Source organism: Etheostoma spectabile, chromosome 12, assembly GCF_008692095.1.
Source record: "Etheostoma spectabile isolate EspeVRDwgs_2016 chromosome 12, UIUC_Espe_1.0, whole genome shotgun sequence".
Lineage (NCBI taxonomy): Eukaryota > Metazoa > Chordata > Actinopteri > Perciformes > Percidae > Etheostoma > Etheostoma spectabile.
Genome location: NC_045744.1, coordinates 9,861,836 through 9,883,384, shown reverse-complemented (window position 1 = coordinate 9,883,384; position 21,549 = coordinate 9,861,836). Strand labels below are relative to the sequence as shown.

Below are 21,549 nucleotides of genomic sequence, written 5' to 3'. Positions count from 1 at the left end.
AATTCTCATGACCAATTAAAGGCATGGAACAGTTCATATACCATTATCTAAAATGGAATTTCTAATTAGAAAGCACATTAAGTATTGAAAGCAGGGGACCTACAACCTCAACACTCAGGTCACGCCTTGCACCAAAGTAAATGGGACTGCTGTGATTCCGTTTAATATGAAGACGAGATTCGACTACAAAAATGGCACCCAGTTAAGACTAAGCCCTAACCAATTCTATGCTTTTATATTAAGCTAATTTGTTCAGAGACAAAACAGTTCTGTTAGTTTTTCAGGCCTAGGTTGATTTTATAGTGTGTGCAGTTCATTTTAAAAATGTGTTGTTTCTCTGTAAATGTTTGGCAAAAAATAAAGGTCACAATCACATTATGCCTCTTCTAATCATTGTAACTGCTCATTTTATGTTTCTTATTTACTAGATGTTCTCTTCCCCGAGTGTGTCAAGGCATGGACAAGGAGTCAAGTGAGTCTTCATTACAAGCACAAAAGAACCACACTAGAACACTAGTAAAATTGTGAATCTGGCAACCTTGGCAGGCTACATTTAATTGATAACACAAAGAGTTTCCATGTACCCTCACATCATGGCTTTTCAGACAGAGTTATGGAAAACAAGTAAACAGGCCCTATCTGCACATAAAACCCAAGACTATGCATCACATATTTATAGTATACTTGATGTCTGACAGAACCTCCCTACCTTTGATTGCACGAAACACAGAGATAACATGCTGCTGATCCTGCCATTCTTATAGTCTTGCTTTGCCAGACCTTCCTCCACAGCATGGCACAAGAGGGTCTGGCTAGTCCACACAGCATTCTGGAATGGGTTTATTGCCATTTCTTTAAACCAGGCACAATCGTCATGGATTGTACTAAGCACCGGGCAAAGCAACGGTGCCGCTGTAAAATAGCCTCGGGAAGAAACTTGTTTTGGTTGAACGTGTTTACATTCAAGGTTGTTTTAGTCGTGCAACAGAAAACCCGATTGGACAGATAGTCTAGCTAGCGGTCTGGATTTACCCTGCAGAGATCTGAGGAGCAGTTCACCATAGTCGACCGGAGTTTAAAAGAGTGAAATCCGGTGGATTTTCTGGTGGCAACCGAGCAATCCCAGAAGTAGAACGTCATGGATATAGAATACTATTCTTTCATTGGATGCAGGCTTCCTGCTAAAAACTTAAATCCTAATAAGCCCAGGCTAAAATAACCTTGAGGACATACTGATGACATCCGGTCATTTTTAGACTTTGTGCAATTTTTGTGTAAGTATTTTTTATTATTTTATCTAGTCAAGATATTAACGATATATTAGTAGGGTACACCATATAGAAATGGAAAGAGTATAGAATAGCCCAACACATTTTACTCAAGTAATGTTATAGCAAATAGACCTATTAAATAAAAAAATACATCACAACATGGGCATTTAGAGCCCCTCTGTCCAAACCATAGACTGTGGTATATCAACAGGGTATGGTCCAAACCAACAGTATGTCCCATAAATAGGACTGGGTTTATCATTCCAAAAAATGTTGATACCGATACTGTTAGCAATTTCTTGACTTTGATATAAGTTTCTGAACGATACTTCTTTTTTTATATACCAATTTTATAAAATACATTCAAAAAATTTGAATATGGTACCTAGCCCTGTCCACAGCGGCACTTTGCAGCATGTGCACACAATTGATTATCACAGAGGACAAAACTCAATTACACAAACAGAGTAGCCTAGGTCAAAAAGCAGTATTAAGCCACATAAATTCAAAAACCTGTAACTTTATGTAGAATTACAGTCAAAGAAAACAGCAAAACAGACAACAACGACATGTATCAACAACATAACCTCCACAGCGACAGCAGCCACAAACACACATAAGCAAAAAAAAACTGCAGTTTTAACCATAGACTGTATATTATTGACGGTTTTAACACAACGTGTAGTGCACACCCGCAGTACACCACGCTATGTTGCCTAGCAACGTTGACGTCCTCCACTGGAAAACGAGAAACCATCACGAGTGTTGTCGTAGGCTACTCACCTGTTTGAAGTCTTGCACAACTTCTCAGCTCGTTCATTCTTCATGCAGAATACAACCAGTCCACTCAGCCTCTCCGTCTCACTGCGCTCCTTAAAGGTTTCAAACATTTTGAGCTAAACAACGCTCTGCAATCACAACTTTGACAGGTAGGCCTATCAAGTTCAGCCATAGGTAGGCCTCTCAACAGTCTCAAACAGCAGAAAGGTCGCACACACTTCATGGCCAAAGTTCTTGAGTAAATTTTAATTTAGAAAGCTCCCGGAGGATCCATCGTGAGCATTTTAGCATTTAGCCACTATTAACTAGATAAAACGTGCACCTGTTGGTGACGCAACACATGGGTTTGTTTGATTTGCGTCAGTTAAGTGCTCGCGGGTTGGTGCATTAAACCCATGGTTACACAGGATACCTACGCCGAAATAACTCTTGGTGGTAACCAACAATGACGTAATTATTTACCATATTGCAGTGAACTGTTAACAAAGTGCAAGGCCCAGCCCAGGTGCGACGTCCACTCTGCTAGTACAGACTCAACATGTGTATTTCAGTGTCAGCTTTCTGGAGCTCTGCCCTCCTGCGGCCGCAGACACACCTGCAGCTTCTTCTCTGCTGCAACTGTTGATTTTTCTCTTTTTTTTCCCCATTCTCACATCAGGAACTTTGATTTTACTCTGCAACAGACTTGAAATGCCAATAAGCTAAAGTAGGCCTACTTGAGGAGTTCTATAGACAGAAAAATTACGTATTTAAAAACAAAAAAAACTACTAAAAAATGTAGGACGTAAACACAAAAACAACTTTGTGACAGTAATGAGTACTTTTCTACCTTCACCCTAATTGACAAAACTTGAGTGCACTTGAATGCTATTTTGAAAGGAAAAAAACCTACATTGTAATAATAACTAGGCCTACACTCTCTTTTGCATAATTTTATCAGTACCATGTATTTAAATATGTAAATATCATATCCGAAATATCAATGAGAAAATTGAAGTTCTATTTTAAGAAGGCCTATGTCAATATCGAGTGCAGATACTGTGAGATATTTAAATAGACTTATATAGAATTTAAGGTCAATGTTTGAAGTTGTGGGCCCTTTTGGAAATGCACTTTATTTCGCTTTCTTATTTCGATATCAAGAGTTAGAGAAGATCGATACCAATTTTACAATAGAAAGTGTATCAATCTTGGTTTCAACACTTGAGAAAGCAAATTAGTGTATTTAGAAAAAAGTCAATCTATTCCTTTAAGTGTCAAGTATATTTCAAGCTTCAGACCTACTGCGTACAAGTACAAAAATAGTATGACAAAATATCCCTGTTTACTACAGAACTTATATCACACTTTAATTTGGAATTTTCACATACGAACGTTTGAATAACATGAAATTGTGATTTGAGTACTCTTTATGACATGCAAACTGACTTTCACGTGTTAAATCGGTGGAAGTCCCATACATGAAAAATAAAATCCACCACAAGTGAGCCATGTTATAAAAGTTCTTATTTATTAATTTATTATACAGCAGATTTGTTAATAAAACATCTGCAAAAAATAAAATAAACCTCCCTCTCTAGATCCTTTATTATATGGGTTTATGCAACTGAGGTCAATTTTAAAGCACAAAAGCGGGGCACCCACGTACTCACCTGGTAGAGTGTGTGCCCCACGTACAGAGACTCCGCCCTCACCGCAGCGGTCACGGGTTTGATTCCGACCTGCAACCCTTTGCTGGATGTCATTCCCCATCGTTCCCCCCGTTTAAGTCTAAGCTGTCCTGTCAAATAGAGGCCTAAAAATGCTCAAAAATACTTAAAAAATAAATAAATAAGCACAAAAGCATCACTCAGACTTTCTTTGCATAGACTACGCCACCGTTAGTCTCCCTCAGACACGTGTCAGCTTAACAAGCCCGCACAGTACAAAGCACTTTACAGACGCCACTTAATTTGCCGTCCTCTAGAGTTTACTTACCCACGGGCCTCTAATGTTGGGACTCTGCTCTGTAAATGGAAGGTAAGAACGGGACTAATTGCACTAATTGACCTCAACTCTTTTTTTTTTAATTATGATAGTTTAGTTTGTCACTCTGCATTTATAAACAGTTTAATACAGACTGAAGTTTAAAGGGTAATCTCAGACTTTTGGAGGCCACGACGCTATATATTTGTTTTCCTTGCATGTGCGTTTTCTCATTGTCAATGAAAAATTGACATATTTACAGGCTGAAGTAAAACAAATAATCCAAAAATACACCATAGCTGATTGTATTCTTCTGAATTGGTCCATTTAGTAAATGATGAAGTGAAGTCATGAGCTCCATCTAACTGGTCATCTCTGGTGATCAAATTAACAGATGCCATAATCCCTACAAAATTGCTTTAATTCATAATTCTTTGAGGTCATTCGAATGTCAGTGTTTATTTACATAATCAAGTTTTGGGGAAAGAAATGCTGTAAACATTATGGAAAGTGTTTTCTTAGCATGTTTAGAGTTGTATTGTCAGAATATAATTGTGTGGTTAGTGATGATCAAAGAATCTTCTTTCATCCATACAAGAAAAACTACACCTTCATACAGCCTTTCTATCCAGTAATCCAGGAAATAGTCATATTCTGACTTCAACCTGTGGGTAAACTTCATATACAGAGAAACATAAATAAGGTTACTCAGTATATTCATACACAAATACATCTAAAGCGTTCATTTAATCCAACCAAAGCTGCTAGCAAACGTCTGTGTGATTAATTGTTATTCAGAATCGGATTTATGTTGCCATTTAGCTTTTAGCTGGACTCTCAATTAAACTCCAGTGGAAATTAAATTGTACTAATTCAAGTATGACTGTAGGTAAACATTTTAAACTCAAAAACACCCTAAGAAATAGAAATATAGAAAGCCTCATCATATCCAGTGTTCAGACAAATCCTCACAAGAAGTTCAAGTCCCGTACCGTCTGACGTGGAACAAAAAGGCTACTCTCCAAATCTGGAATAAAATTACTTAGAAAAGCAAACTACTTTGGGAAAAGAACTGCATTTTTCTTTGTGATGTTTTGATCCCCAGGATATCTGAGGACAAAGTCACTTAAAAACATTTTCAATCACACATTTTGTGTCCACAGCGTCTTCGTGTGAAGTTTCCAAAAGTAGAGGTTGATGGTTAGGTCCACAATTATTCCAGAAATCCTAGGAATCTGAAATTTCTACCAACATATCAAGTATATCCCTCTAAAACAGGTCTTTCATTCCACCAGTGTCCACCCTTAATGTCATGATTTGAACATGTTCTAGTTCTCCTGTTCACCACTTTAGGCCATGGTCAAAATGTAAGTACAGCATCCTTTTAGAAGGGCCTGTCAGGTGGTGTATTTGAGTTTAGGTGTCTGTGAATTACATGAGATACTGGAAAGAGAAGGAAACCCAGTGGTAGTCGCGGTGCCTTGGCTCTCCACAAACATCGGGTCCAGACAAGCAACTTTGGCAGCAAAAAAAGCATGAATACAATGAAGCACGGCAAAGAGGTTTGAGAACTCCAGCTCCTGAAAGAGAAAAAAAAAAAAAAAAATCAATACTCAGGTCAAATGCAAGTAATTCATTTTCTATAACCATGTTGCTTTGGGAGTTTTGTTGAATAACCTTTTCCTTGACATGCATTTTTAAATTTGTCTCAAAGTGAATTACCTTAGCTTCAATAGATTTGGAGTCTTGATTTTGGAATAAAAACTTGATTTTGCTTTTTCCATCATCAGATGATCCTTTTAGTTGGGAGAACTTGTATCTCCACAGGACCGCCTGAAATGTACAAAATTCCAAAGGTTATATCAGTCTAGCGCTAAACATTAAAACATGAAAAAACAACTATAACTCTTTATTTTATGAATGCCTTTTTATGTCACTCTTTCATGAATAATTCACATTAAAAATCCACGTAGACCCAGTGAGAAATGGGACACATCAGCAGATCAACCAGACACAAGTTGTTATTTTTTGCCATGGGGAAATTTAACAAGCCACAGTTATTTCACCCGATACAGCAGAGCGTCAATGATTCAATTAGTGTTGATCTGAATAAATAAAAGTGGCAACATAAACCAGTTTCCTCAGGTAGACAGCTGGCTATGCTTTCATGAATATGAATCTGTAACTGTTCCTGCCACTGTAATAATTACTGTGACAACAATCTGATTAATTATGGCATAAGAAATAATGTGTAACATACGATAAACAAGATGTCACACTGGGATTTTCTGACAAAACAAGTCTCTTACAATCAAAGCAGAAATTCACAAAGTGAGTTTTAACCTCTCCAGCTTTCCTTACAACCCATTCTGACTCGGACAGATGTGACGATAACACAATTTCCTTTGTGTCAATCACAAGCACCTATACACTGTCATATTATATCTGTATTGTGGCCTGGGTGGTTTTCTTATATGCTCACGAGACTGCTTCTGCAATTCTTTTATTTAAGTTAAATAGGTGTTATGCTATCTTATATCTAACATTTCTATTTTCCACGTTTGACTTTTCAAAAACCCATGGATACATTAAAATTCAATATTATATTATAGTTGCTTTAACAGCAAGTGTTTTATCCATTACACACACACACACATATAATATATTATATATATATATATATATATATATATATATATATATATACTATCAGAGAAAATAATTGGCATGGGAAGAACATGCAAACTCCACACAGAAGACCCCAGCTAACTGGCAGCTTCAAACTCAGAGCTTAAATAATTGTGCAATATATGTCTTGGTTCTGTCATCCTTGGTTAATATATTCCAATTAAGTTTTTCTATTTTTATATTGTGTTTTATAAGGGAAAAATAAAAACTAGAGCCATGTGGAACATCTCACGGGGTCCTGAGCCAGCATATTACAGCTCAACTTGTCGAAGTTATAGTTGTGTTGTTTCCGATTGAAACTAACTAACATGCTTTTTGAAATGTGCCAATAGCAGCTTTTAATTAGAAAGTAATCCCACCCAGTGTATTGTCTGTGATTGTAGTTTACATATGGATTGCGTTTTGTGCATTTCTCTCTGTAAACAATACGCTGGCAACATGTTTATCGTCCTTGGGGGACATTGTTGCTTCACATTGCAGGAATTAGGGCCAAAATCTTAGAGAACAATATGGCAGAGCTTGTGTCCTGCTCATTCACATAATGTGCACCAGTGGAGTAGTCTGCATGGCTCTCAGACTTGGGGGAAGGCCAAAATGAACTGCAGGAAGGAGTGAGAGGTTTGAGCTGAGGGAGGGGGACCAGCCGTCCAAACAATTGTACTCATACTCCCAAAAATGCACACAGTGCAGAATAAGTTAGCAGCACTAAAAAAAGAAAAGGGGAGGCTGAAGCATCGTGATTAGTTTCATCACACTGTACAATCCAGCTGTCTGAAATCACCAACTAAAAAGATCTCCCTTTTACATTTGTATTGAAGATAAAGTAGTATCCCACACTTACCTTTGAAGCTGCATCAAAGCACACAAAGCCATTGCTGAAGTCAACTGTCAGTCCCATAAGGTGGCTCTCCATGATACAGGCATACGTTTTACACTACAGAATAGAAGAATCAAGATGTTACCCACAAGAGCTACGCAAGCGCACAAAAGCCTTTTTTTGCTCTGCTGAAAATGTCATATGAACGTTATCAATCTCTCTACTAAAACGACTGAGCTGGAACTGTGCGCTAGATTAAAATCATCACAATTCCCTGCACGTTGCCTACTGTTCAGGTGCAGACCTGTATCCTCTCCACCTCCAGAAAAGTGGCCATCTGAAAAGCCTTTTCCCAGATCAGCAGCTCACACTCCAGTTCCACGCTGAAGAACATGTCCTCCCCGCTCTCCGTCTGGACGCTGAAGCAGTGCTTCCTCTTGTCCAGAAGGTCATTATCCTAAGATAAGACAGTACGGCTGCCATGCTGATCAGGTACAGATGGGCAGAGTGACGTGGAGATAAGACAAAGCAACAGCAATGCAGTTTCCTGAAGCTAAAGGGAGGTTTATTCACTCTGACAAGAGTGAAGACTGCAGACTTACTGTAAGAGAACTTTACTCTTTATTCTCACATACATGATATATATAATATATATATATATATATATATATATATATATATATATATATATATATAATAATATATATATAAAATGTATATCTCATGTATTCAAGCTGAACCAAGGATGTTTTACCCTAATATATGTTTTTAATGGCACAGTGTAATAGTTATGGCAGAGTACTTCAAACTATACCCAACTTTAACATCTGAATCTACATGAATAGAATTGCAATCACAATTTAAAGTGGCCTCGAATCTGCAGAGGTTGAATACAGTCTGAACCTCAAGTGTCGTGGGATTGAAGTAGAACACATGCAATTTAATCAGGCAGTTATATAAGTGCATTCCCTGGTTTTCTACGTTATATTTTTCAATGTGAGAGTTGCTTCTCCAAATGTTCAAAAAAATGAAATGGAGGCGGTCTTACCTTTAAAATCTTGCACATTATCTCATACACAGTGAAGCTCTTCTCTGCTCTGGTCCAGTCCCATGTTGTCACCTGTTTGATTAGAAGGATGGCTTTATTAAAAAAGAAAAGAAAACAGTCATTATTTTATACCTGTCTCATTCTATTTTAGCTGTTTTTATATTCTTTTTAACAAATATTTCTATATTATGTAAATATATATTTATTATTAATTACTCTTTAATGTTTTATATAAAGCACTTTGAATTGCCTTGTTGTGAAATGTGGTACATAATAAAAGCTGCATTGCCTTGCCTAAAAGTAAACCTCATGCATGTTTTTGTACTTTGGAACTCGTTTGGAAATGACTTTAAATAAAATGAAAATTGACTCTTTGGTGGTAATCCCACCACCCTTGATTACTGTTGCTACGCTTGTCAAGATCTTACTTTACAGTGTGAAGTTATCTATTGAGATTTAGCATTTTAAATGAGCTAAAACTGAGTTGGTTAATGATCCATGATGTAGGAATAACACTGTTCATGTATTGCAGGGTTGAGATAGTCTGACAAATAAACATGTCATTAAAGTGTTACTTGTGCTAACATAACACGTAGAATGGTTGGGTGGTTGGTAGAGGAAAACAACTTTGACAAGCAACACAATAGATTTATGCTTTAATGTTTTTGTCTTCTAACAGTAGCTATGCCAAGAGAAAAGGATTTGAGGATGAAGAATAATCATTGACTTTGGCAAACAAAATGCTCTCAGTGATTCTGAAAATGCGTTCCTGGGGTCCCTAGGGATTGTGGCGCTCCGTCAGGGGGTCTGTGAATTTTATATTCATTCATTTAAATGATGATGATATAAAAACAGATATCTTTAATTTATAATTGTTCAAATCTAACAATTCTATAACTCTTAGAATGTGTTTAATACATGTCTAATATCTTTCTAATACATTTCTCGAGTGTTGGTCTTTCCGTTTACTAAGACTATGATAGTGTTAAAACAAAATTTAATTCAAATTATTCCAAGCGACATAGCCTACATGAGGGGGTCCCTGCCTGGTATATTCTCTAGTTTGTAAGGGTTCTTTGGCTGAAACTGTTTTAGAGGAACCTCTGCCATTTCCTTTTGAAACACTAACGTAGGGTTTCTACTGGAGGCACACAAGCCAGGCATGCTAATGTTTCCAGCTGACGTTAAGCAGATACATACGCTGCATTCCATACATCCATCTTGGATCCATCTTGTGTTTTTGGAAAGGTAACAATAAGACACCACCCTCCAAACTCTATGGATACCTAGTTGGCTTAGCCTATCGCTCTCATTAACATTCCATGCACACCTGCCGTACCTAGTTTAATTACTAAGTTGTGGTTGGACAATCAGTGTTCGGGGGCGGAGTTTAACCAAAGGTCATTTTTTGATGAATTGTTGTTGAATTGAAAACGGTCATCTTGCCATTTAAGGGGGATATTCGTCAAAGTGTAAGTAAGTCTTCAGTAATAAAGAAGCTTGTCACATAGTCTAAAAGAGCAGGCTTCTATTTTCCACCATCCAATCACATTAGCATATTCAATTTATATCAGCACATTGATGTTGAGCAGCAATTTCAGTTTTCTATAAATCTTTCTCACCATCAACATCAACAGCAGCGTATCCCTCTTGTCATAATCACTTAAGTGGCTGGCAGATTAGTAAACCGATTTAATGATCATTCTCAATCAAGAGGAAGATCAATGCAGCACAATGGATTATGAGTGAGCTGCTTCCTCTTTTTTTTCTAACAGGAAAGCGTTTTCTCCCTCAATAATGTAATGTAATAATAATGTATAATAATGTATACTCTTTATTGATCCCCTATGGGGAAATTACAATGTACACCCTGTTGTTATTACACACTCCACACAGGACTGAAACATACACACATGCTCAGGTCCTATACATGCACTAATGGAGCAATGTCAGAATGAGTGGGCTGCAACTGCTGACCAGGAACCCTGAGCGGTTGAGGGGAGTTTGGTGCCTTGCTCAAGAGCACCTTGGCAGTGTCCAGGAGGTGAACTGGCATCTCGCCAGCTAACAGTCCACACTCTGCACTTTGGTCCATACTGGGACTTAAACAAGCGACCCTCCAGTTCCCAAACCAACTCCCCACAAACTGAGCTACTGCCACCCCCTAATACATTCCCTTGAAAGGAAAATTCTACCATGGAGTTGAACAGCACTCAATTCAAACACAGACGTTTCATGGTTTTGAAGTTAGCATGGTAGGTATACACTTACAGGGGGTGCTGAAAACTTGAAGAGTGAGGAACCCCTCAAAGCGAGGAACTTTGGTGAATACATTCGATCCTGAACGGAGTCCTGCTCCTTCTCGTCGACCCAGCCCATGTAGATGATCTATCAAACAGTGAAAAAGAGACGCGGTCATGATGGGATGCGGACTGTACAAGGGTTAAAGGCAAAAGTAGAGGTGTATGACATGGAAGACACAAACATGCCATTTTATATTATGGATAAATAGATCTATACCTAAATTATCTTTACTGCTGACACTAAGCTTTGTTTTTGAGTGTCAATACTGGCATCAATAGGAACAACGAATACCAAATAAAGTGCATGGCCTCGCGTTGGATCAAGTTTTGTGCTCTTGAAGGCACTTCCTAGTGGATACTAGAGTCTCTGCTGTTTTGTGCATGCATGCATGCAGCAATACGCTTATTCATTCAAAGGATTCACACAATTAACATTTGCTATTTCACCATTAATAAGTATCTTGTGTTTTATCATGTATGTGATTAAGTAATTGACTGAGAAAAAAAAAAGATGTCCACCCCTAGTTTGGGTTATTTCACATGATATTTCTATATCAGGTCTGTTTGTGTGCAGTACACAGTTGAATAAAAGGATCAAATACATAACAATGGATAAAATATTTAACAGTACTTGTATCAACATTTTTTGGGTTGTTTGCTTACATTGCTGGATCAAAATCAGACCCACAGAGTTTATTAGTATTAATAAATAATAAAGTTTTTTCTCTCCAAATTATAACTTGGTGAATATTTAGTCATAAATATTCAATTGTATTAAGAAATACTTGAAAACCAAGTTCTTAGGAGCTTTAAAGATTAATGATGCAGGCACATTATTTTTGGATTTATCCAGCAGAATACTGTAAAAACCTAACAAATCAAGGTACTACGTAACACTAAGGAAAAATGATAAAAGAATCCAAAGTCATCACTTGGCAGTGCACTCTTGCTCATTGATTTCTAACATTACCCATAATGGTCTAATACACATAGAGGTACTTAAGACATAGCTTAAACAGTATAAGCAGTGTGTGGCACGGTATTTTTCTATTCTGAAGCACTTTGTGACTTTGTCTGTAAAAGAAGCTATATTAAAAAATGTAAGTATTATTATATTGCCAACTCCTACTAGAAGACAAATAGTATTAAGGTAAATGGGCTCTACTCAAAATACTGACAAAAAAACAGACTGCTATCCTGCCTCTGCAGACCATTCCCCAAGTAGGTGAAATATCTACTTTTTTCACGGCCACTTGCACTCAAGCGTGGCCGAACCGACTATCTAAACAGAGAACAGATTAGCTTGGATCACACAGACTGAGTGTGACTTCCTTCTCTGCTTAGGAAGCCATTACTCCACCAGATCTTTACATAGCAAATATTTGTTTACTGCCATATTAATGTTCTGACTGTCAGATACAGCCCCTTTTAAGTATTAAGGAGAAACTGATGGTGAAATGAAGGGAAAGAAAGCATAGCGTACACTTAAAATGTTCTGATCTATGATTTCAGACAGTGCATGTCACCATCAGTAATTCAGTGTGATTGCAACCCAAATAAAATGTTTTCTTTCTTTCTTTTCTGTTTGGAGTTTTTTGAAGAATGGCAAAAGAAGATTGTGAAAGATTTGAGACAAGCAGTCTCGTCTCATCCTGCTTTATTTTTTTCAGATAATTGTCAAGTGAATTCCCATGCTTTTGTGTGGCAGAAATCAAAACAAATAGTAATAAACAAGGAACCCCACCATCGCATTTACTCCAAGTTAACTGACTGAAGGCACTTTGTTGTTTTCTGATAATTTCTCAGTGGATAGACTTAAATGATGCAAACATTCTCCTTGTGTTGCAATAGTTGGCAAGCTATGTCCCTTCCGTGACTGACGGACCTGGTTAGATTTACTTGGGATTTTTAAGATAAGGATTGAATAAACAAACAAAAGTCAGTCAAAGCTACCCAGAGAAACATCTTACCTGCTGGTTAACTGGAAAATTTCGGTTAATCTTCTTTACCTGTTAAATTGAAGAAGAACATCAATAACTAATTTAAATATATCCTGCTAACAATCAGACACCAATTACTGGAAGAATGTAAAATAGTTGTCGGACCCCGCAGGGACTCACAATCAGTGACGATGTGTCTAAGAGCTATGGATCACAGTGTCCATGCTAACATATTAACACAGCACTGAAGGAACACCGTTAGGGCTATACTTCATTTATTCAATGCATGCAAATTACAAAATAAGGTAGATAGAGTCATTTCCACAGTGACCCGAGGCTCTTCCTAAAAAAATAAAAAAAAACCATTCTCTCTGTGATAATAAAAGCGGGGATACTAGCGAGAGAGCAGTCAGGCTTTAAATTAAAACATTTTGCTCAGATCACAGGTATCATTCACTCCTAATTCACACTATACTATCAATATAATTCTCTTAGCAGCAGTACACTAAATTAAGCCATCCAGACCTATACCCTGTAGAGGCGAGAACAAGTCACAACTGCTTGTTTTGAATGGTTACTGAAGTTTGGGCGCGAGGGAGAAAACAGAATGTTTATTCAGTGGAGGAGCTGAAACGAAACAGCCAGATAACAAGATGGTATGCAGGAGCGGTGACAGCGGGTTTGTTCAGATTCAGCTGTTGGTTGTTGTGACCAGTCACAGCGACTTCAGGTGTAACCCACCTCTGACACAAACAAGCAAACAGGCTGTGGGGTCCAGTTCTGTTATTAGAAATAAATCATGCATCTCATCCTCTACCAAAAAAGAAGAACCTTCACTGGAAGTGAAAAGTACCAAAAGTCATTAACACTTACTCTACAAGTGCTGTACTTAAAAAGATTTGCAGGTTCTGGTACTTGACTTATGTATTTCAGTTTTGAGAGACTTTCTAATCCATAGAATATTAAAAAAAAACATTGTGCTTCACTCTGCTGCATTGTAACAGATGCACCTCATTGGCATTTGTATTGCTTATACAACAACATATCATCAACATAAAACTTCATACCCAATCCACTGCAGTTAAATCCTATACTGTATAATTATCATTTTTTGCTACTTGTAGACTGATGCAGCTGTTATTAAACCTTTGTTTAATCAGGTAAGTCCCATTACAATTTAAGGTCTCATTTTCAATGGATTCCTGAGGAGATGTAAAATAATGCAAAATACTAAAGAAAAATATATATTTACTGTTTACGTATAAGTATGTATACTTTAATGGTATACTGAGCATCTTTGGCACAACAATTTCTTGTTTTCTCAATTCTTATCTCAAGTACTAGTGAAGTTGCAGAAGAACATTTTACATTTGCAGAGAGCAGCATGGACTTTCTCCTGCATTGCTTAGAGAACTAAAGGCATTTTTTCATGACAAATGGTGTAGTATTTGACTGCAATCTGCTCATTTCAATTTCATGACAGTTATCAAATAAAGACTGAAGCTACCCTAGAACCGGAGAATGAGCCTACTCTTAATTAGGTCCGTGATTTTCATATTTTTAGGTGTCTGTGCTATTTTGGTTCAACTGCACATCTGATGTGCAATATTCCTCTGTTAAATATGTGGAGCTCATTCATTTTTTTTTTTTTTTTTTAAAGGGCTATCTATAAATATTTATTTTGACTTTTACAAAACAAGTAAAAATGTGTTACCACAAGCCCCTCAAATACATTCCCTGGTTTTATAGTTTATTGAATTTTTTAAGGTCTTTGCAGGACTCTGGCTGATCCTCAGCATGATACATCCATCAGTAAATCACTTTATTTTTCCCTAAAGGGCAATCGGATGTGCAGCTGCAGAATTGAAAAAGCACAAAAATGCATTGAAACAAAGGAAACATCATACAAATATGAAATTCTAAAATATGTTATTATTTAGTATGTGATTGGTGCAAATTAGTTGAAAGAGAGCGAATAAATTAGTTATTATATGTGTTATATTGGTTTTTAGAGTCCCTCACAGCTGTCTGTGTTCTCCTACTGTGGTTCAGACTGAAATATTTCACCAACTATTGGATGGATTGCTATTAAATTTCATTCAGACATTTAGGGTCACTAGACGATATATACTACTGAATATGGATAGCCTTCATCTTTTCTTTTAGTGCTACTATGGAGTTCCCACTTTTGAATTATTGAGATTCAGGTCCCCCAAATTGTAATGACTTTGGCAATCTCTTCACTTCTCATCTAGCGCCAACATCATCAGCTCAAAATCTTTCTGTGGTTTATGACCAAATATCTGCAAAACAAATGACCTTACCATCAGTCTCAGATATACTTTGTTTTTAGTACTAATTAGCAAATTTTATCATGCTAACACACTAAACATCTGCATGTTAGCAAGTCAACATTAGCATTTATCTCAAAGGACCAGTGTCTAAGTACCACCAGCTACGCTCATTACTGTAAGTGCAATAATAAGTTAAAGTCCAATAAGTACTTTATTAAACTGTATTAATGTGTTCCAGGGCAGGATAGGAAATTAAAGCTACATTGTAGTTGTTCATAATCAAAATCTGTATTCCCCTTCACAAACTTGTCCTTTTTTAAGAATATTGACCTCCACCATCAATTTCAAGTATCCCTACTGGCTTGGAATTTGACATTTACGCTTGCATGAACTGGGGAAGATGCTCCAGAATCATGCACCATCTTGAAATACGTTTGCGGTAAGGGACATGCAGGCTATACTGCTCCGCCTTTCGTGCTTTTCACTCAGTGGCACTGACTGTGACGAATGCTGGAGAGGGAGGGAGGGAGGGGAGAAGATTATTTTACTGCCAACAGATTTGAAAGCCTGTTGCACCTATTGTTGAGGACATGTAACTGAGTTATAAAGAGAATTAAAACAACAACAACGCGTCAAGCAAAAAGACTAAAGTATAATATTGTACAAGTAGCATGGTTGTGCTCAACATAACATGGCTGTGCATAACTTTAGAACAACGTCTAGGATACTTTTCCTCGCGTCAGTGATGAAAAAGGATTGTCTACCTTTAACAGAAACATAATATGTGTTGTGATTTCCCTGGCAGACAACTCATGTCCTGTTGTAACACAGACCAGGTACAGCTAGAACAGCTGTGTGTAAAAATGGAGATACCAAGAGCTACTTTTAGTTTGACATTGTTCATACTGCTCAGAGAAATATATTAAAACACACAAACTTCCGTTGCTTCTCTCCTACACTGCAAACATTGCCATACACTATTAATCTTGTACAATATACAGAATAACAATAGCACTGATGCTTTACAAGTGTGGAAACCTGACAGCTATTGTTGGCAATGAAATGGTACCAAAATAACAAAACTATTACACTGGAAAAGACACTAGTCTTTTCGTTGCTAATTTCGGGTTTGGCCACGATAGAAGTTATAACGCACTTGGAATGGAGGGGTGGCTAGAAAGTTAAATTCAGTCGGTTGTCACAAGCCATTTCAGCGCTAGATCGAAGAAATTCTTACACAATGTAGCTTTAACTAACAATGTAAAGAGCAACAAGCCACTGACACATAAGTTCAAATTTTATTCATTCAATAAATTATTATTTTTTGTCTTAAATCCACCAGCCATTTTCATATAACCTACCAACATTTGCAGCATCCAGAGCCTTTTTGGTAAGGATACTAGGAAAACTCAGCCTAAAGAAATTTTTAATCTCCCCAAAACAATTTCCTTTTCCAAAGAACTATACAAAAAAAACTTTCTCCATCTCCTGCAACTTCATTGCAACAAACATACAAAAGACATTGCATCTTTTACCACAATGTTTTACAAAGCCCCCAAAAAATCAGGCTTTTTGGGCCACAAAATTTTCAAAAAAACTGAAAAACCCGGGGAGGGGGGAAAAACTCTTATTTTTGTCAAAATCTTTCCCGGTCTTAATTTTAGTTTTGTATTTTTTCCTGTTTTTATGCTTAATTTGTTATATTTTTTCCTATGACATGTGCTCTTTAAAATGCCTTACATAAAAACTAGGGGTCCCATACTTATCTAAACCTTTTTTTCCCAAAAATACTTTGGTGTAAAATTTACAACCCTAGAGCAAACCCCAATGAGTTTTTCCTTATATTCCATTTCTGTCTGAGCTTTTGGGGAGGGGAGCCATTTTGCTTGTTTAAAAACCTAAGTCTGGTCCTGACAAAGCAAAAAGGGGAGGAAAACCTTGTTTTACGCCCTCATAGGGGCATGTTTCAGATCGCCCATCAATTTTCTTTTTAAAAAGCAAGAGGATACCCGGGCCGGTTTCACATTCCCCTTTTTACCACGGGGGGGCCATAGGCGAATGGGAAATTTATAAATTTAAAAAAAACTCATAAGGTAAATTTTTCACCATGGGCCTTTTAAATTTACCATCTGCTCTCGTCGGGTCACTTTCTTTCTGTCTTTGTTTTGCCTTGTGTTAAACCCTCCTTTCCTAAGTGTGTCATCTAAAGTTAATCGTCTTCCCCTGTCCCTATAATACGCCACTTGTGCATTAAAAAGTTGCGTTTGTTGTAGTACCTGTGTGTCTCACTCTCCAGCTTACCCAAAATTTTTCTTTTCATGTTTTTGTAACCCTACTTGTATGTTTGCCCACTTTTTTTGCCGGGATTGTACTCCGTACTAAATACTCCATCTTTTACCTTGTCTGGTTGTCAGGGGTCCACTATGCAGGGTCCCAAAAACTTTCAGCCGCGACCCCAAGTACGGTAAGCCCCGCCCCCCATTATAAAACCTTCCGCAACCGCAGCATCAGCTTAAGATAAGGAAAACTAGACCAAAATTTAAAATCCCAAAACAATTTACTTTTCAAAGACTATAAATAAACTTTCTCCATTCTGCACTTCATTGCAACAACAAATAAAAACATCATTTTTACACAAATGTTTTACAAAAGCTCCCAAAGCATTTTGGGCCAACAACACCCTTTCAAAAATATGCGCAAATCCTGGAGCTGGTGAACGGTTTTAGTCTTGGTCACAACAGTGCCCGCTTAATGCATGTTTTGTAGTTTCCTGATTACCTGCTTTAATTTGATATGTTTTCCGTAGGATGTGCTCCTTTGACTGGACCCGTTACGCTAGAACTTAGTGGTCCCTATACTGATAAGCCGTGCTTGCCGAAATACGTTTGGAAACTTAAACTTAAAGCCGAGGTAATCCCACATGATCTCCTTAGGTATGGGCCATTTCTGTTAGTTCATGAGGAGTGAGCCACTTGTGTTTGAAAGCCGAAGGTGCCATGGTCCAGAGCAAGGAGGAAAGGGGAGGCAACCTTGCTCCTTACAGACCTCATAAGGGGCAGTTGCAGTCGACCCATCTAAGTTTCATTTTCTCAAAAAACTTAGGTGCCTTGGCTGGTTTACACATACCCATTTCTCATGGAGGATTGGTCCATAGCAAATGGTGATGAACTTAACTTAAAAATCTAAAATTTTACATGCATGGGACCTTTAACTTCATTGTTCTAGTCAGGTCACAGTCCTTCTATTTGTATTGTATTTCTATTAACATACTTTCCCTAATGGTTCGTATTAATGTAATCGTCTTTCCTGTCCCGTTGAAACCGCTACCTATATCAAATAAAAGTGCAGATTGTTGTTGTCCTTGTTTCTCACAATCAGCACTTTATCTATTTAAATCATTGCTATGTTTTGTTAGACTCTATTTGTATTTTCCACGTCTATTTTGGGATGTAATCCGTACTATAATACTCCTTCCTTTTACTCTCCTGCCTCTGGGGTTGGCATCTTGGAATCCACTATTGAACCGTGACAGTCTTGTTGCTCTTTTGATTTTCTGGTTATATTCAATTTGTTTTCTAATACTGGAAGCCTATTCTGAACCGTCACAAAAAGAACTGTTTGTTATAAACTGAGGTGAACAGTGTGCTTCTACTGTGTGCAGCAGGAAACGTAAAATCCAGAGCATCAAACAAAAAGGATGCACGACAACATAACATTAAGGTGTCAAAGACTGATCTCCTTTTTAAAAAAAATCCAGGTCATTGTCTGAAAATATTGAAGTTTATTTATTATCACTGTAATGGTTTGGCCATATTACAATCATATTGTCTTTAGAACATCTGAAATCTGTGTTTCCTACACCCATCTAGTTTGCCAGCTCATTTGCACACCTCAGTTACTGCTGAGGCCAGAGAGAGAAATACACTCTCCACTGTTGAGACCATTCTGGCAGTGAGCAATCAGTGTTACGTCCATGACTTTGTCCACTCCAATTACCAGGGCTCCATTATTCCCCAGGACACGGACACCCACACACCACACACACCACACACACCACACACACACACACCACACACACACACACACACACACACACACACACACACACACACACACACACACACACACACACACACACACACACACACACACACACCCACACACACACACACACAACACACACACACACACACACACACACACACACACACACACACACACACACACACACACACTAAAATTGACACTCTCTGTTAGGTTTTGTGTGAGCCACCACACATGATGGAGCTTGTCAACAGTATTTGTACACCCCGCTGAACATGCTTTGATTTCTTTAAAGCAATATGCTCAATACAAGAGAAATAATAAAACATTAAGTCTTTGTGTCTTGTGGACTCTTTCTGTCATTATTGAATTACATATTATGTTGAATTAGAAGATTTTACAGTAAGTGCATGAGTTTCGTTGAGGGGACAGTATAGTAAAGCGCAACTGCTGTTATTGGGACCTCAGGCTCTGATAAATAAGTGTATATTTTACACCCACTGTGAAAAGACATTAATACAGTATATGTTCAATGCCATGACATTTGTAAAGGGACTTTTTGACGAGCCACAAATTGAAAGTCTTTTGCACTAACTCCTGACCCAACATGTTATTGGTTTACATGGGGGACAGCGAGAGGCAGCAGAGCTAACAAGTGTTATTAGTTTATACTCACATTGTGCTTGGTGAGACTGGAAATGTTGCTCGCTATTGCCTGAAGCCAGTCCAAGCAGTCTTCAGCTGTGGGGAACTGTATAACTCCGCTGCACACTCCATCCACAGCTATGACATGGAAAGCATTTTTCCTGAATGAGGAGAAAAACAAAAAGATTAAGGGGTGATTTTGCATTTTTTAGCTCACGAACTACAAACAACACACTGGCATAACTCATTACTTATTTAATTGATCAACAATGTTGAAGGAAGCCATTTGTTCATTAGTTTCCATTGATATCACTACGGGATGAGAAAAAGCTCAGAAATGTACTTGCAATATGTATTTTCCTCAATATTACTTTATTTTACTTGGTCAAAGCCAACTTATTCCATTTTATGGAATATCCACTGGGCAGACTCTTTCACAAATAGTAACAATTCTCATTTAACATCTAAAGATTGATATACTGTATGATTCTCCGGATGCTCCTCGCATAGCTTTTGCCGTAGTCTACGTAAATGGCCTGATGTTTACACTTGTGCGCTGGTGTGTGCGTCATGTGTGTGTGTTTGGGGAGTGGGTGAAAGTGAGAGAGTGACGGCAATCAGCTTCAGAGCGAGTGGTGACTCTAGAGTAATAGTGAGAGGAACCCCCTCCCCTGTCTTCCCTGTGTTTTATGACCAAGGTGGGAAATCTGTAGCAGGAAAAGATAACCCTCTCCTTGATTTCATGTTGTTTATGGAGAAGGAGAACCAGGAAATGAGTAGGGGGAAAATGCAATGCTACCAAGCCACGAATGAGCGATGTACGTTTTAACGCGACATGTAGTTAAATTTTTCGAGAACTGCTATTCAGGCTACAGCATAGGGTCTGGCGTAGGTTTACATCTCCACATACCTACGTATGTAGCAACAGCGTAGATTTTACGCAGAAGCATAAATCACGCTTTAACAATTCCTTTAAACCTGCAATAACTGATTTTTTTTTGGCCACTTGGGGGCAGTGCCCCGAGCAGTTGGGGGTTTGGTGCCTTGCTCAAGAGGACCTTGGCAGTGCCCAGGAGGTGAACTGGCACCTCTCCAGCTACCAGTCCACCACCATACTTTGGTCCGTATCTGGACTTAAACAGTCAACCTTCTGGTTCCCAACCCACCCCCCCAAAAAAAGCTATAGTGCATAGTTTCTGTCTCCCCCATGAGGAATTCTAAGTAATGAGAACAAAACTGTTGATGTGTCCCAATTTTACAAGCCTTCCGTGACAGCGCACAGCTGCTAGTAGCCAAGTGGGACACGGTGGATTAAAAAACTTCAGAAGAGGGTAATTATCTTCACTCAAGTTTCTGCGTGCAAAAGTCGCCAGACAACACTAGTTTCTGAACACAGCCATACTGAGAGATACAGAGAGAGTTGTGTGGAGCTGATAAGTCTTAATTAGCTTTGTAGCAATTCGCAATGGCTTCAATGTAATGGACGTTCATCAATATCATTCATAATATAATTCATTCATTAATAAAAAGTTACACACTAAAGCTTTAAGTTGATATGGCAAACTTGCTAGCAAACTGTTGCTCATTTACATATCCAGCAGTTGGATGTTTCTGGCCAACTGAATGTAATTTAAATATTACTCTTTTTTAAGGTCTTTTTAACTCCTGAGGGAATTATTTGGCTCGTTAGCAGCTGAATAATCCACTAAGCAGCTAGTCACTAACTGTGTCTGTCTGCTGTTTGGAGCTGTGCA

At 38.0% G+C, this 21,549-nt stretch overlaps 1 protein-coding gene across 2 annotated transcripts in view; it reads right to left on the bottom strand.

Moving 5' to 3' along the window:
* Window positions 1-3,690: 3,690 nt before the first annotated feature.
* The window catches only part of sntg1 (syntrophin, gamma 1), a 34,822-nt gene continuing 16,963 nt past the window's right edge, over window positions 3,691-21,549 (bottom strand). For both annotated transcript variants that reach the window (XM_032530527.1, XM_032530526.1), the window contains exons 12-19: window positions 19,827-19,956; window positions 12,843-12,881; window positions 10,841-10,957; window positions 8,570-8,641; window positions 7,826-7,978; window positions 7,546-7,638; window positions 5,739-5,849; window positions 3,691-5,596 (exon numbers count right to left, since the gene is read on the bottom strand). In XM_032530527.1, the coding sequence (XP_032386418.1) occupies window positions 5,414-5,596; window positions 5,739-5,849; window positions 7,546-7,638; window positions 7,826-7,978; window positions 8,570-8,641; window positions 10,841-10,957; window positions 12,843-12,881; window positions 19,827-19,956 (898 nt within the window). In that variant the 3' untranslated portion in view covers window positions 3,691-5,413. The remainder of the gene's footprint in view (window positions 5,597-5,738; window positions 5,850-7,545; window positions 7,639-7,825; window positions 7,979-8,569; window positions 8,642-10,840; window positions 10,958-12,842; window positions 12,882-19,826; window positions 19,957-21,549) is intronic.